The 16,077-nt window shown below is 42.9% G+C and overlaps 1 protein-coding gene across 2 annotated transcripts in view; it reads right to left on the reverse strand.

Moving 5' to 3' along the window:
* Positions 1-16,077, reverse strand: part of FSTL5 (follistatin like 5) — an 803,249-nt gene that overhangs the window by 394,546 nt on the left and 392,626 nt on the right. For both annotated transcript variants that reach the window (XM_040332604.1, XM_040332598.1), the window contains exon 4: positions 13,215-13,463. In XM_040332604.1, coding sequence (XP_040188538.1) covers positions 13,215-13,463 — 249 coding nt within the window. The remainder of the gene's footprint in view (positions 1-13,214; positions 13,464-16,077) is intronic.

Consider the following 16,077-nt stretch of genomic DNA (forward strand, 5'->3'; position numbering starts at 1 on the left):
GACTCCACGAGTGCCACTTTCATGAGAACCCCCCCCGTGAAACAGGCACACGACTTTAGAAGAAATGCCGGGTGTGCTCCAGAGGAAGAGTCAGAAGAGACACCACGTTTTATTGTCCTGATTGTCCTTCCCAACCTGGCCTTTGTATAAGTGTATGTTTCCGCCGTTACCATACTGCTCAACATTATTAGGGAAGTATGGTAAACGTAGTTCTCATTTCCTGTCATTTTCCTCCACACCCCTTATGCCACTGCACTGAACTGTACATACATATGCCTTCTCTGGAACCGACCCTGGCCTGTTATACGACTATGCTTCTGCCTAACGCTAAACTGTACCAATCTCTGCCTGCTCTGGAACTGACCCTGGAATGTTATATGACCACGCTTCTGCCTAACACTAAACTGTACCTATCTCTGTCTGCTCTGGAACTGACCCTGGCCTGTTATACGACCACGCTTCTGCCTAACGCTTAACTGTACCTACCTCTGCCTGCTCTGGAACTGACCCTGGACTGTTTGACCACTTTTTTTGCCTGCGTCTTGGATTGATCTTTTACCCTGCTATGCTAGTGGGAAGACAGGGGTCTCACATATGTGAGGGGCTCCAGAATTGTCTTTCTGGATGAAAAAACAAATGTTTTAGTTTTCTCATTCCCGGATTAGGGTCTGGAGACTCGGAGGCTTCAAAGAGATTTGGGTGGGAGAAGCCTCTACCCCTGTCCCTATTCTTTCCTGGCCTGCTACTTGGACCATGTTCCTGCTTACTACCAGGACCAATATTTTGGCACTGCTGGCAATGTCTCTACTTGAACTGACCCTGGACTGTATCCCTGCCTGTTCTGACTATGGACATTATTGCTGTCTGCTGCCTGGACAATTCCATTCACTGTCGCTGACCATGTCCCTGCCTGCTGCCTGGATCAGGGCTCTCCTCCTGTGGACAATTGCACTACCAAAACTTTGTGGGCGTTTCCATTGTCCTGGTGCTCCAGGGCCTTCAAAAGTGTAATAGGTGGTTGAGAGATTAGATGTGTAATTTATGCTTCAAAGAGATTTGGGTGGGAGAAGCCTCTACCCCTGTCCCCATTCTTTCCTGGCCTGCTACTTGGACCATGTTCCTGCTTACTACCAGGACCAATATTTTGGCACTGCTGGCAATGTCTCTACTTGCACTGACCCTGGACTGTATCCCTGCCTGTTCTGACTATGGACAATATTGCTGTCTGCTGCCTGGACAATTCCATTCACTGTCGCTGACCACGTCCCTGCCTGCTGCCTGGATCAGGGCTCTCCTCCTGTGGACAATTGCACTACCAAAACCACAGGTAATCTTTTTTTTTTACCCTTTACTCAGCAAAATGTATTTTAGGGTGTAATTCTTGGTATGTACATGCTGTGTTAGAAATATGAAGGGCCTTCAAAAATGTGATAGATTGTAAGGAAATTGGATGTGTAATTTATGTCCCTAGAACACCTGATGGTGCTTCTTGGATGTTGGGCCTCTATGTGTCCAGGCTGTGTAAAAAGCTCACACATGTGGTATCGTCATACTCAGGAGAAGTAGCAGCATATGTTGGGGTGTCAGCTTTCCAAAATGGGGTCACTTTGTGGGCGTTTCCATTGTCCTGGTGCTCCAGGGCCTTCAAAAGTGTAATAGGTGGTTGAGAGATTAGATGTGTATTTTATGCTCCTAGAACGCCTGAAGTTGCTACTTCAGTGTTGGGCCTCTGTATGTGGCCAGGCTGTGTAAAAGTCTCACACATGTGGTATCGCCATACTCAGGAGGAGCAGCAGAATATATTTTGGGGTGTAATTTTTGCTATGTACATGCTATGTGTTGGAAATTTCTTATAAATTGACAACTTTGTGTAAAAAAAATGCGTTTTCATCTTTTTTCCACATTTTCCAAAAACATCTGGAAAAAAATGAACCATTCAAAAGACTCATTATGCCTCATAGATTATACGTTGGGGTGTTAGTTTTTCAAAATGGGGTCACTTTGTGGTCGTTTCCATTGTCCTGGTGCTCCAGGGCCTTCAAAAGTGTAATAGGTGGTTGAGAGATTAGATGTGTAATTTATGCTTGTAGAACACCTGGCAGTGCTACTTCAATGTTGGGCCTCTGTATGTGGCCAGGCTGTGTAAAAGTCTCACACATGTGGTATCCCCATACTCAGGAGGAGCAGCAGAATATATTTTGGGGGGTTATTTGTGGAATGTACATGCCATATGATAGAAATAACCTGTTATAATGACAATTTGGTGTGAAAAAAATATAAAAATAAACAAATCTTAATTTTGCAAAGAATTGTGGGAAAAATTACAACTTCAAAAAACTTACAATGCCTCTTACTAACAACCTTGGAATGTCTACTTTCCAAAAAGGGGTAATTTGGGGGGTATTTGTACTTTACTTGCTTGTTAGGGTCTCAAGAAATGAGATAGGCTGTCAGTACATCAGGTGTGATCAAATTGATACATTTTCATTAATTGGCACCATAGCTTGTAGACCCTATAACTTTCACCCAGACTAAATAATATCCACTAATTTGGGTTATTTTTTTACCAAAGATATGTTGCAGTATTCATTTTTGGCCAAATTTATGAAGAAAAATTACTTTTTTGCAAAATTTTATAACAGGAATTAAGAAAAATTAATTTTTTTACCAAATTTTCGGTCTTTTTTCATTTATAGCAAAAAAAAATAAAACCGCAGAGGTGATCAAATACCACCAAAAGAAAGCTCTATTTTTGTGAAAAAAGTACGACAATTTCATATGGGTACAGTGTTGCATGACTGAGAAATTGTCATTCAAAATGTGAGAGCACCGAAAGCTGAAAATTGGTCTGGTTATTAAGGGTGTTTAAGTGCCCACTTGTCAAGTTGGTAATGTAAAAGTAAAAAAACAAAATCAGTAAAACATCCAAATACGTCATGTCAAAATACCATGCCACTAAAGCTATAAAAACTGTTCTGTAACATCGCATACAGCATAAAGGCAGCTACAGTAGGTGTTTGTGATATTGTGTTTTTAGCACGACAGCATCGCGCTGATTCTCGGCGACATGGTGCCGAGATCTCGCCGACATCTCGCACTCACTGGAATAGTGACAGCACATCCCAGCAAGCGCGTCATAGAAGCGACGGGAGATCCGACTTGGATTCCCGCCAATTCTACACGTGTGCAGCGTTTGTTATGAATCCTGAGGGGGAAGTCCCCGCCGGATTTTAAATAAAAATCCGGCATGGGTTCCCCCTCAGGAGCATACCGGGCCCTTAGGTCTGTTATGGGTTGTAAGGAGAGCTCCCCTACGCCGAAAAAAACGGCGTAGGAGGTCCCCCTACAATCCATACCATACCCGTATCCAAAGCACGCTACCCGGCCAGCCAGGAAGGGAGTGGGGACGAGCGAGCGCCCCCCCCCCCTCCTGAGCCGTACCAGGCTGCATGCCCTCAACATGGGGGGGATTGGGTGCTCTGGGGCAGGGGGGCGCACTGCGGCCCCCCCCCACCTCAGAGCACCCTGTCCCCATGTTGATGAGGACAGGGCCCCTTCCCGACAACCCTGGCCGTTGGTTGTCGGGGTATGCGGGCGGGAGGCTTATCGGAATCTGGGAGCCCCCTTTAATAAGGGGGCCCCCAGATACCGGCCCCCCCACCCTAAGTGAATGGATATGGGGTACATCGTACCCCTAACCATTCACCTGTAGGAAAAATGTCAAAGTTAATAAACACACCACACAAGGGTTTTTAAAATAATTTATTTTTCTGCTCCGGAGGCTCCCCCTGTCTTCTTTATTAGCTCTTTTACCAGGGGGAGCTTCTTCTTTGATGTCTTCGGGTGGGTGGGGGCTGCCGTCTGGTTCTCTTCCACCGCCGGGGGGGGACGCTTTTAAAAAAGCCCCCACCCCCCGGCGGGTTTCCTCCGGCGTCTTCGGCGGGGGGGCTTCTTCTTCCGCTATCCCGACGGGTCTTCTCCGCTATCCGGGGGGTCTTCTCAACTCTCCGGGGGTCTCCTTCTATGTTCGCCGCTCTCCGCTGTTGACTCGGCGCACCCCGGTTCTTCCTCTCGCTGTCCGGTGCCTTCTTCTTCCGTGCTGTACGTCTTCTTCTCCTTACGTACTGTGAGTTCTTCTTCCGTGCTGTGTTGTCATGTTCTTCACTTCTCTTCTTCTCCCGATGTTGACATGTTCCTTTTCCTCGCTGCAATGACGTGTGCGTGGCTTGCATCGTATTTATATAGACCTCACAATCCCATCATGCTCTGGTACCTACCCATGTGATACCTACCCACGTGGGTAGGTATCACATGGGTAGGTACAGAGCATGATGGGACTGTGAGGCCTATATAGGTCCGATGAAAGCAGCGCACCTGCCATTTCAGCGAGAAGAGCCGGCATGTCAACATCTGGAGAAGTGAAGAAGATGACGTCACAGCCCGGAAGAAGAAGAATACGTCACAGCACGGAAGAAGAAGATAGACGTTCAGCGCTGAAGGAGAAGGCACCGGACAGCTGGAGGAAGAACCGGGGTGCGCCAAGTCAACAGCGGAGAGCGGCGAACATAGCAGAAGACCCCCGGAGAGTGAAGAAGACCCCCCGGATAGCCGAAGAAGACCCCCCCGGATAGCGGAAGAAGAAGCACACCACCCCGGCCGAAGACGTCGGAGGAAACCCGCCGAGGAGTGGGCGCTTTTATAAAAGCGACCCCCCCGGCGGTGGAAGAGAACCGGACGGCGGTGAAGAGCGGCCCCCACCCGAAGACGTCAAAGAAGAAGCCCCCCCTGGTAAACAGAGCTAAAGAAGACAGGGGGAGCCTCCGGAGCAGAAAAATAAATTATTTTAAAAACCCTTGTGTGGTGTGTTTATTAGAGGAAAATTTTGGGAACAACTGCGCTAAGATGATAGGTTGAGATTGATAAGCGGCAATTAAATTGTGTATAAACAAATTATGAACAAGGGAAAAAAAGGGGGGATAATTGCGCTAAACTCAATTGTGCACTTGTGTCAAATATGTGACCAAATATGTGCGTTAACAAGTGAATCTAAACTGGAGGTATAGATTCGTCCGTGGAATCAGGGGGGCGTGGCCACCTGTTCCCACTGAGCACTGGTGTGTGTAAACCCAGTAGTCAAATGACACTGGGATGTGTCAATCGTGACTGCAATATTTGCAAATAGCAGAGTCAGGAAGCCGTGGCTGCCAGTCCCTCCTAAGCAGTGGTTGGTGTGAGCCCAAAAACTGCAGTGACTTAAACAATATAACACAGATAATAACACAAATAATAAAAACCGTGATAGCAGTATTTGCTAAAATTGATAATCACAGAATTGGTATTTTGTAAAAAAGTCCATAGAATCCAAAATTGGAAAAATAGATAGATGATAAGTCCATATGGCTATGAAGACACCCGTGAAATTCCAGAAATGCTGTAACTGAACACCAGATGTGAATCCACCACCAATTATGCAGCTGCTTACCAGAAATTCAGGTCCTGCCGGACCACTATCAACATATCTCTTAACCAAAGATTTTAAGGCAGTAGTAGATCCTCCACTTGCACTAGAACCCAGCCGTATCCAGCGATGGATATAGAAAACAACAAGACAGAGCTCCACATGGCATAAAATCTGGGTGATTTATTTAAAATAACATTAAACGAATATACAACTCACATTTGTAGATAAAAAAAACAGCAATTGGCCTGTAACGCCGGCCGGACGTATCCAGGAACAACAGCCACTCGTTTGGAGAAATGAAGGGGATGGCGTCCACACGTCACTCACTTATTAACTTATTAACTTTGACATTTTTCCTACAGGTGAATGGTTAGGGGTACGATGTACCCCATATCCATTCACTTAGGGTGGGGGGCCGGTATCTGGGGGCCCCCTTATTAAAGGGGGCTCCCAGATTCCGATAAGCCTCCCGCCCGCATACCCCGACAACCAACGGCCAGGGTTGTCGGGAAGGGGCCCTGTCCTCATCAACATGGGGACAGGGTGCTCTGGGGTGGGGGGGGACCGCAGTGCGCCCCCCTGCCCCAGAGCACCCAACCCCCCCATGTTGAGGGCATGCAGCCTGGTACGGCTCAGGAGGGGGGGGGGGGGCGCTCGCTCGTCCCCACTCCCTTCCTGGCCGGCTGGGTAGCGTGCTTTGGATACGGGTCTGGTATGGATTGTAGGGGGACCTCCTACGCCGTTTTTTTTCGGCGTAGGGGGGCTCTCCTTACAACCCATAACAGACCTAAGGGCCCGGTATGCTCCTGAGGGGGGAACCCATGCCGAATTTTTTTTTAAAATCCGGCGGGGACTTCCCCCTCAGGATTCATAACAAACGCCGCACACGTGTAGAATTGGCGGGAATCCAAGTCGGATCTCCCGTCGCTTCTATGACGGCTCTGTCTCCATCGCGGCAAGCCAGCTCGGCGCTGGCTCCCGCGATGGGGCTCGTAGGTGCTCAATCTCGCCGAGAAAGGGAGCGAGATTGACACAATATCGCGTGCACCTACTGTACTAAGCATGTATTTTAAAGGATTGGTGTTTTTTTCGATGTTTCCTTCCAAGCTGCTTTGAAAAAGACCCTCTCCTCACTGTATAGTATTTAAAAAAAATGTTTGCTTTGTTAAATGTTCCCTATTGCCATACCCAGCTCCTCATGCACAATTTTTGTAACAGCTTGCCCATCATTCTTGAATATGACCAGAATTTTGTGTCAAAATTCACCCCCTATAGCAGGGATATGCAATTAGCGGACCTCCAGCTGTTGCAGAACTACAATTCCCATGAGGCATAGAAAGACTCTGACAGCCACAAGCATGACACCTAGAGGCAGAGGCATGATGGGACTTGTAGTTTTGCAACAGCTGGAGGTCCGCTAATTGCATATCCCTGCCCTATAGCCTTGAATTAGTTTAATTGCTATGTTTACGTTTCACAAACTTTCAAACAGAAATGAACTCCCTGCAAATCAAACCCAAGCAGATTCACCCAAACCTAATCAACAATGAGATAACAACAATAAAAAATAGGTAGTGTACATACATGTAATTTGTACATGCACAATATTACAAATAAAAAGTAATTTAGTGAAACACTGCATCTCTCCAAATTTCATGATTATTTAATCCACCAGAGACCCTAAAGTATACAAATTGCTTGGATAAAACAGTCAGTTACATTAAAATGTCTTAGAAATCATAGCTAAAAAAGAATCTTGACATTACTTTTCCACCCTAAGTCATGCTTCAAGGATTTAAAATATGGCTACATAAGAAAATTAGAAGGTATTAAAAAATAGACATTTCTTGTATTCCCCAGATAGTAGAATGTATTTTGCATCCATCCAAGATGTTTTTTCTTGCCAATCAATAGAATTATACTCGACACTTATCTTAGTGGGTTTTGAATAGCTGTCATTATTAAACTTTAACTTGCTCTTAAATATACCCATGGGCTTTATCAAGGCTTACAGCTGGAATTGAAATTCTGAGTGATAATACTGAAGCTGGAATTGTGTGTTAGTCCTTCCTGTACCAGCCATATTCACTGTGTAGCAGGTCAACATCATTTGTTCATATCATTAAAGGAGATATTGTTTAATAATTTTCTCCTTTTTTTCAAGGAACACTAGTAAATTCAATATGCAGAAAAAAACATTAAATTGTGATTTAATAAATTGGATTCACCAGCTGAATATATTATAAAACATTTAAATGTTTTCCTTTTTTTTTTTTGTTTTAATTTCCTTAACAGCTTCAATACTTTTTAATAGTGTTTACATTTTTTTTTATTAAATCATTACTTTACTGCGATTGCTAAATACATTTTTTTGTTTGTGCTAATAAAGGGACTACATTCCTGGAGTACTTAAAGTAGAGCCATAGATACCTCTTCTACTTACATAGAGCCATGGTAATTTATCTAGGATATACATTACCTTGAAACATCTACATGGAAGTAGAATACTTTTTTTTTATGGCAAATACTACAGAATACTACAGCAGAAGTATGAAGAGGAGCTTCATAATACTTTACACAGATGTATAACATTTAGAGACATAACCCTCTTTAGAGACATGTCCTCTTCTTCTGCAGTGTACTATGTAGATGTATCCTCTCAGTTAAGATCAATGAGGTCCCTTGTACCAAGTCATTCCAGATTAGCATATGTGTTGCCCTTGTATTTTCCATTTGAATATTTTGTTCCCCTTTTCCCTTGTTTAATTTTTTGGTATTTGATGACATATGAAGTATCAGTATAAAGACAAGTAAAATAATTGACCATAGTCTAGAAGTCTGGACTGGTCTGTTCCCCGGCAGAAGGGTTTAAATGGTGTGTCGCGAGGTCAGCTCAGTGGCGGGAGCGTCATCACTGTCTTTTTCCCCCTTTCTCACTTTTTTTCTCCAGCTATGGGGTATGCGGACCACTACTTTTGCTTGTGGTGTGTTGCAGGTGTAGTTGGGATGAATGTTGGATTTGATTGGTGGGAGTGTATGGATTGTGTGTTGCTCAATGTAGCTGGATTATGACTGGTACTCTTGCTTGATTGTCTGGGAGTTTGTTCCCTCCCTTTCCTCCATTTGCATCCCACTCTTCTCCCCCCTGTATTCTCCTTCTTTCCTCCCTCCTTGTTGGGGTTGCTTAAAGTGGTTGTAAACACATTACAACCACTTGTTGCTACAGGTAAGCCTACCCCGGATATCTCCTAAAACCTGGATGGTTTAGGCAATGTCCCCTGTCCCCTGCATGTGCCAATGTGATCGGCATATGTGCACTGAAGTAATGGCACGTGCGCACGCACAGGAGTGATGCCATTGTGCCTCCGGCCAATCACAGTGCCGGATCCCAAGATACCTGGAAGTAACACCGGGAGTGGGGGTATTAATTGGAGTACTAACATCTCATTAAACTTGGATAAAATAGGGCACCAGTATCTGAGACAGGAAGTGAAAAGAAATATCCTGTTGGGGTCATGGATACCAGAAAAATGGAAATCACTGAGTCATGGATACAAGAGGGAAAGGTCATTTCCCACTCTTCTGAAACAAGTGTTGGCACTAGACATGTGCATTAGTTTTCGTCCGAATGCATTTTCGTCCGAATTTCAGGTATTTTTGTTATCGTTTTAACAAACGATAACGAAAGCACAGAAAACGAAAACCGAAAGATCCGACATAAACAAATGCTTTATTTTAGTTTTTGTTGCGGTCGAATGTGCCTAACCTTAACTCTATTAGTCCAATATTATTCTACATAAAGAGAAAAGATTCGACATTATAGAGACATGAAGAAGAGTCGACATAGAGAGAAAAGATTCGACATAGAGAGAAAAGATTCGACATAGAGAGACATGAAGTTTCGACGAAGTAGCTAAAAACATACGATCGCAGCAAGCGGACATTTATGGTGAAATGCTCTGCCCATAGGCTATAGAAGAATTCTAATGTTGGTTGACTAGTAGTAATAATTAATAAATATAATTATTATTAGCCATACAACATTAGAATTCTTCTATAGCTTGTAGGCGGAAGATTAGACCGGAAATGTACGATTGAGGCATCGTATAGTTTCGTTGCTCCGTTGATTTTTTTTTTTTTAAAGATTCCGTCAAATCTTCTTTTTTTTTTAAGATTCCGTTGATTCTACATAGAACATTCGACAGACACCATGGGCCAGATTCACAGTAGAAATACGCCGGCGTATCTACTGATACTCCGGCGTATTTTCAAATTTGCTGCGTCGTATCTTTAGTTTGATTTCTCAAACCAAGATACGACGGCGTCTGCCTTCGATCCGACAGGCGTACGGCTTTGTGCGCCTTCGGATCGTAGGTGTAATACTTCGGCGCCCGCTGGGTGGAGTTCGCGTTGGGTATGCTAATTAGCTGCTTACGGCGATCCACGAAGGTATGCGCGTTCGTCGCATTCTCTCACGTCATCGCTAGTCGGCTTTTCCCGGCGTAAAGTTATGGCTGCTATTTCGTGGCTTATATTTAGACTTGCCATGTTAAAGTATGGCTGTCGTTCCCGCGTCAATTTTTTTTTTTTTTTGCGTAAGTCGTCCCTGAATAGGAAAGGACCTAACGCACGTCGCCGTTCAAAAGATTACGTTGGTGCGACGTCATTTCGCGCAAAGCACGGCGGGAAATTTCCAAACGGAGCATGCGCAGTACGTTCGGCGCGGGAACGTGCCTAATTTAAATGATACACGCCCCATTTGAATTAGGCGGGCTTGCGCCGGACGGATTTATGCTACGCCGCCGCAAGTTTACAGGCAAGTGCTTTGTGAATCAAGCACTTGTCCGTTAAACTTGCGGCGGTGTAACGTAAATGCGATACGTTACGCCGCCGCAATTGTATGTGAATCTGGCCCCATAAGCCTTCAATGACAGATTCTACCTTAATTAATTTGGATTTTTGGACGAATGCATTTTTTTGACAAAAAACAAAATAAATGAAAACAAATTTCGGGAGTAACTAAATACATTTATTTTTCGGACGAAAACGAAATTCCGAAATGAAATATTTCAGTGTGCACATGTATAGTTAGCACCACTGCCTGGGATCTTTTCTCCTTGTAATCTGTATCCAGGTGGCACCTTCTAGAAAAGAAAGTGACTCTCCTATTTTATCCTAAGCCAAAAAAAAGTTTTTAGAAAAATGCTGGTTTAAATGTACATTTTCAATGAGGAAAAAAAAAAAAAAATATGTACAATGAAAACTATAATTAAAAATAAAAAAAAATCTACCACCACCAAGCTCTAATTTGCATTTTTGTTGGTCCTTCGGATTAAGACAACAACTTTTTTAAATATAGATATGTGACATGTAGGCTTCTCGCAAGTCCTGGTGATTCTTCAATGTCAGTGTATGTCTGATGCGACTTTATTCATTATATTAAGGCTTTATTTACTAAAGGCAAATAGACTCTTTACTTTTTGATGAATACAAAATTACATGCAAGGAAAAGAAAAAAAACTGTATTTTTCCTTCCAAATACCACAAAGGATTGGCGCCACTCCAAGCCTGCAGTATCTGTCTCCCAGGTTTACACTCTGTATTAATTTGGTGGCAGAGATAGAGCACATCATGCTCCAAGATATAATATAGAATACAGGTACCGCCGCACGCTTAATTCAACTCCAGTGAAAGGTATATGAAAGACAAGGGACCTCTACGATTAAGTTCAATGTGGGTGAAATATCTTAGAGGGGCGTGACCAATGTACAATGATTTGAGCTGTAGCCTGTCTTTCATTTACCTTACCCCGAGTTGAATACAGTGTGTAACGGTACCTTAATTCTACAGTATTTTTGTTTGCACGTGATTGGATGATTGATGTCAGTAGAGCTTCACCTCAATCACTAAGATAAGAGAAAATTCCCTTGCAAATTTAACAGTCTATCTGCCTTTAGTAAATCCAAACCATATTCTGTACATGTAAGGATTTCCTAGGTATTTGATATGTAGGGTCCTGGTTAAAGGATAGCCTGACGATTTCTCATTGTCAGTGTATACCTCCTGCAATTTTTATAACAGCATTGGAGTTGATTTACGAAAGGCACATAGACTATTCACTTTTTTTTCTGCAAAGTGAACATTTGCCTTTAGTAAATCCCATATTCTCTGGCTACAAGGTCTTCATGAGTGCAGCTCTGAACTTCCTGCAGAGTAAAATTCCTTGCCACTGCTAGTTGTACATCAGAAAACATTTCTGGCAGCAAGCAATTAAAAAATACACTGCTGTTGCTATTCTGTAAAAAGGTCTGTGTTTAAAACAGGGTTTGTTACATCCAGGCGTGGTATTATTAAAATTGTACTGTATGTTTGTTGTATTATTTGCAAATATTTAAACAATCAAATATATTTTTTCTCTCCTTCCTTTAAATCATAATTTGTATGAGATATTATTTTATGCCTGGCAACATTTGAGTGTTAAATAATATTTTTGTTGTGTTACATGCTGTAATACATGTTATAATGTCTTTGATTCACTAAAGGGTAGGTGATTACTTTATTTTCATATTTTGGTCATTGATAGTTGTCATTGATAGTCATGTCTTAAAATTGGAGGAAAGTAATATAGAGTAAATGGTGGTATACAGTAGTTCTGCTTTGAACTAAAGATTAAGGGCCAGATTCTCGTAGATCGGCGTATCTTTCGCGGACATAACGTATCCGATTTACGTTACACCTCCGCAACTTAGACGGGCAAGTGCTGTATTCTCAAAGCACTTGCTCCGTAAGTTGCGGTGGTGTAGCGTAAATAGGCCGGTGTAAGCCCGTCTAATTCAAATTTGGAACAGGGGGGCGTGTGTTATGTAAAATAACCATGACCCGACGTGATTGACGTTTTTCACGAACGGCGCATGCGACGTCCGTGGACATATCCCAATGTGCATTGCTCCAAATACGCCGCAAGGACGTATTGGTTTTGACGTGAACGTAAATTACGTCCAGCCCCATTCACGGACGACTTACGCAAATGATGTAAAATATTCAAAATTTGACGTGGGAACGACGTCCATACTTAACATTGGTACACCGCATGTACGCCACCATATAGCAGGGGTAACTTTACGCCGGGAAAAGCCTAACGTAAACGGCGTATCTGTACTGCGTCGGCCGGGCGTACGTTCGTGAATTCGCGTATCTAGCTGATTTACATATTTATAGGCGTAAATCAGCGTACACGCCCCTAGCGGCCAGCGTAAATATGCAGTTACAATCCGACGCCGGTCGGATCTAATAGAAATCTATGCGTAACTGATTCTAAGAATCAGGCACATAGATATGATGGCACAACTCAGAGATACGACGGCGTATCTGGAGATACGCCGTCGTATCTCCTTTGTGAATCTGGGCCTAAATAAAGAGAACCTTTTATGTTGGGAATGCTGCTCTATCTCTGCTTATGTATATATATTCTTGCAAGATGGGTAATAGCACACTTTGGTGGAGGAGTTATATCTTTCAGTAGGCAATCATTTCTTTGCCTGTTCTGTCCTTTGGCTATATCTTATATCCATATCGTACATCTACATTTTCCGATCAGGACACCGGAAGGATTTTAAATATTTTCTATTCTACTCAAAAACGTTGGCTTTAGATATACCTTAAAGACATAGCTCAATTTAAAGCACTAGAAACATTTTTGCAATACATCAGTTTTATGCAAGTCTTTTAACCAAGTGAAGCCTTATTAGCTTACCTTTAAGAAAACAATCTTCATTGTGAAGCATAAATATTTTTTGCTTTTTATGACACGCTGCTCTGTGAACTTCACAGTGATTTTCATAGAACTCTCCATCTGAGCCACAGACAGGCTTATAATGAGGTTTACAGTGCTCCATACATGCACACTCTGCTTGTCTGGTCTCTTGGTTAATTACACAATGTCTTCCAAGGCCACAGTACTTGTTTTCACAAGATCCGTGTCCATCCTCATGATCAAAATAACCTGTAAAAGAAAAAGCAAGGTAAAGAACTGTGTTTAGTTTCAAGCAAACAATACATATTTGATAAAGAAAAGTTACCACACAGTACACAGCCAATTTTTTTTTCAAATTACTTTGTTGCTAATCATTTCCTGTATGTGGCCCTAATGTAAATAGGAAACCTAGACTTAAGACATTATCAGAAAATAAAAGGTCTACACAGTTTTGCAAAATGGACTAATGGAAACCTCTAGCAACAAGCAAATGCTTAGACAGCCACAAATAAAATATAAGTCCTGATTTGTGACCTTTTTTGACTTTCTGTTTATAATGAAAACAGCCTTCCTGGTTACAGTGCCTTAAAAAAGTATTCATACCCCTTTGTGCAAACCAATCAATATATGCTTATTGGGATTTGTTTACCAACAATATATAGCAGAATAAATATTGGCCTAAACTTATGATGAATTTTGATTTAATTTTTTATTGGATATGTTTTGTAGCATTATATGCTTTGTAGCAGTTTATTTTCAAAACGTTTGGTCTTTTTGTTTGTTTATACTGTAGTAAAAAAAAATCAATGGTGATCAAATAGCATCAAACTAAAGCTCTATTTGTGGAAAAAATTATATAAATATAATTTGTGTGCAGCGTTGCATGACCGCTCAATTGTCAGTTAAAATAATGTAATGTCAAAAAGCAAAAAATGGCATGGTCATGAAGGGGGGTAAATCAAGTGGTTATATTATCACATTGCCTTTAATGAACATGTTTTCATAGGAAATCAGCACTAGTAGTTCCTAAGATGAAATACTATAGGTGCTTTGAAACTGGGGTGTCAATTACCAGCTGCTACTGTGAATATGTGACCAGTGCTGGGTCACTAAAATGCAGAGAGATTTTTTTTACCCATGGCACAACAATCTCAGTGCCAGCATAGTGAAAGTAATGATCACTGGGATCAGCTAACTCTGTTGTTAAATTTTTACCCACACAAAAAAAAAACATCTGTAATACTCATGCAGATAGGGATATATCAGAATTTGAAATAAAGTAGAGTTTGGGAATTCTTTAAGTTCTTCTTTAGTGTATTAGAGATGGAACTTAGTGATTTTAAAACATCATTTAATGAAAGAAAAAGAAAAATGGTGCACGCATAAATATTTACAGATAACGATAACACAAAAACAAACAACAGTAGGAACAGCAAACAGCAGAATAAATGGGAATAAAAACAGTTCTTAAAGCGGAGTTCCACCCAAAAATGGAACTTTCACTTAATCCACTCCTCGCCCGCTTACATTTTTGGGGGGGGGAGTGGGGGCTTCAGGAGGAGGGTCCCACTTCCTCCTTCCGCCGAGGGGCTGGTAAGGCAAATAGCTTAATCGCCTTACTGCAGCCCCTCCTTGTAGGCGATCGCCTGTCCAATCGGATGGGGCAGCATCGCTCGCGCATTCGCAGTGACGCTCGCGCATGCACAGTGGGTGCCCGGCCGTGAAGCCGAAAGCTGTCACGGCCGGGTGCCCACACTTGGAATGAAGACCCTGGCCGGAGAGGGGGGGGAGATGAGTGGAGCCCCGGCCGGTGCGTCGCTGGAACCATGGAGCAGGTAAGTGTCTGTTTATTAAAACCCAGCAGCTACACTTTTTGTAGCTGCTGACTTGTATTAAACATAAAAAAAGGCTGGAACTCCCCTTTAAAGGAGTTGTAAAGTAAAACAAAAATTCACCTTAATGCAATCTATGCATTAAGGTTAAAAAACATCTAATGCTGCCACCCCCCCCCCGAGCCCCCGTTATACTTTATTGACCCCTCGAAAGTCCCATGTGGTCCCGAGATCCTCTTCGCTGCTCAGCCTGGCCGCTGATAGATTTAGAGCTGCTGTCAATCACATCCAGTGATGCGGCGCGCCGAGGGGCGGGGCCGAATGATACAGTGAGGGGCTATGGCCGCTCGATGTATCCCGGGAGTGCTCCCGCAATTACTCACCACCATGCGAGCTCTCGCATGACTGTGGTCAGTACTAACGAGAAGGACCAGAGACAGCCGCCGAGGGACCCCAGAAGACGTGGATCGGGGCCACTCTGTGCAAAACGAACTGCACAGAGTGTTATTTTAAAGGAAATAATTGTTTTCCTTTACTAACCCTTTAACAAGGTGTTTCCTGGTCTGTGGTTTTAAATTGCAGTTCAATGTAGGATAAATCTGATCCAGTGGGTCATTAGTCCTCAGAATGATTCTCGACATGTGCGTGCTTCATATTGATGGAAAATCAATATGAAGCAACAGTTTTTTGTGGCCCCTAGGGAAGATGTTTGCAGAAATAACATAACTAGTCAAAGGCCCCATACACACGATAGAATCTATCTGCAGATAAATCCCATCGAATGGGTTTCAGCGGATAGATTCTATGGTGTGTACACTCCGGTGGATATTTATCCGCGGATATTTCCGAATTCCAGCAGATAAATATTTGTCGACATGCACAGAATATCTATCTGCTGGAATCGGATCCCACGGATGGATCCGCTCGTCTGTACAGACTCACCGGATCCATCCGTCCAAAGGGATTCCCCGCACGCGTCGTAATGATTTGACGCATGCGTGGAATTCCTTATATGACAGCGTCGCGCCCGT

Source organism: Rana temporaria, chromosome 1 (genome assembly GCF_905171775.1).
Source record: "Rana temporaria chromosome 1, aRanTem1.1, whole genome shotgun sequence".
In the NCBI taxonomy this organism is placed as follows: Eukaryota; Metazoa; Chordata; class Amphibia; order Anura; family Ranidae; genus Rana; species Rana temporaria.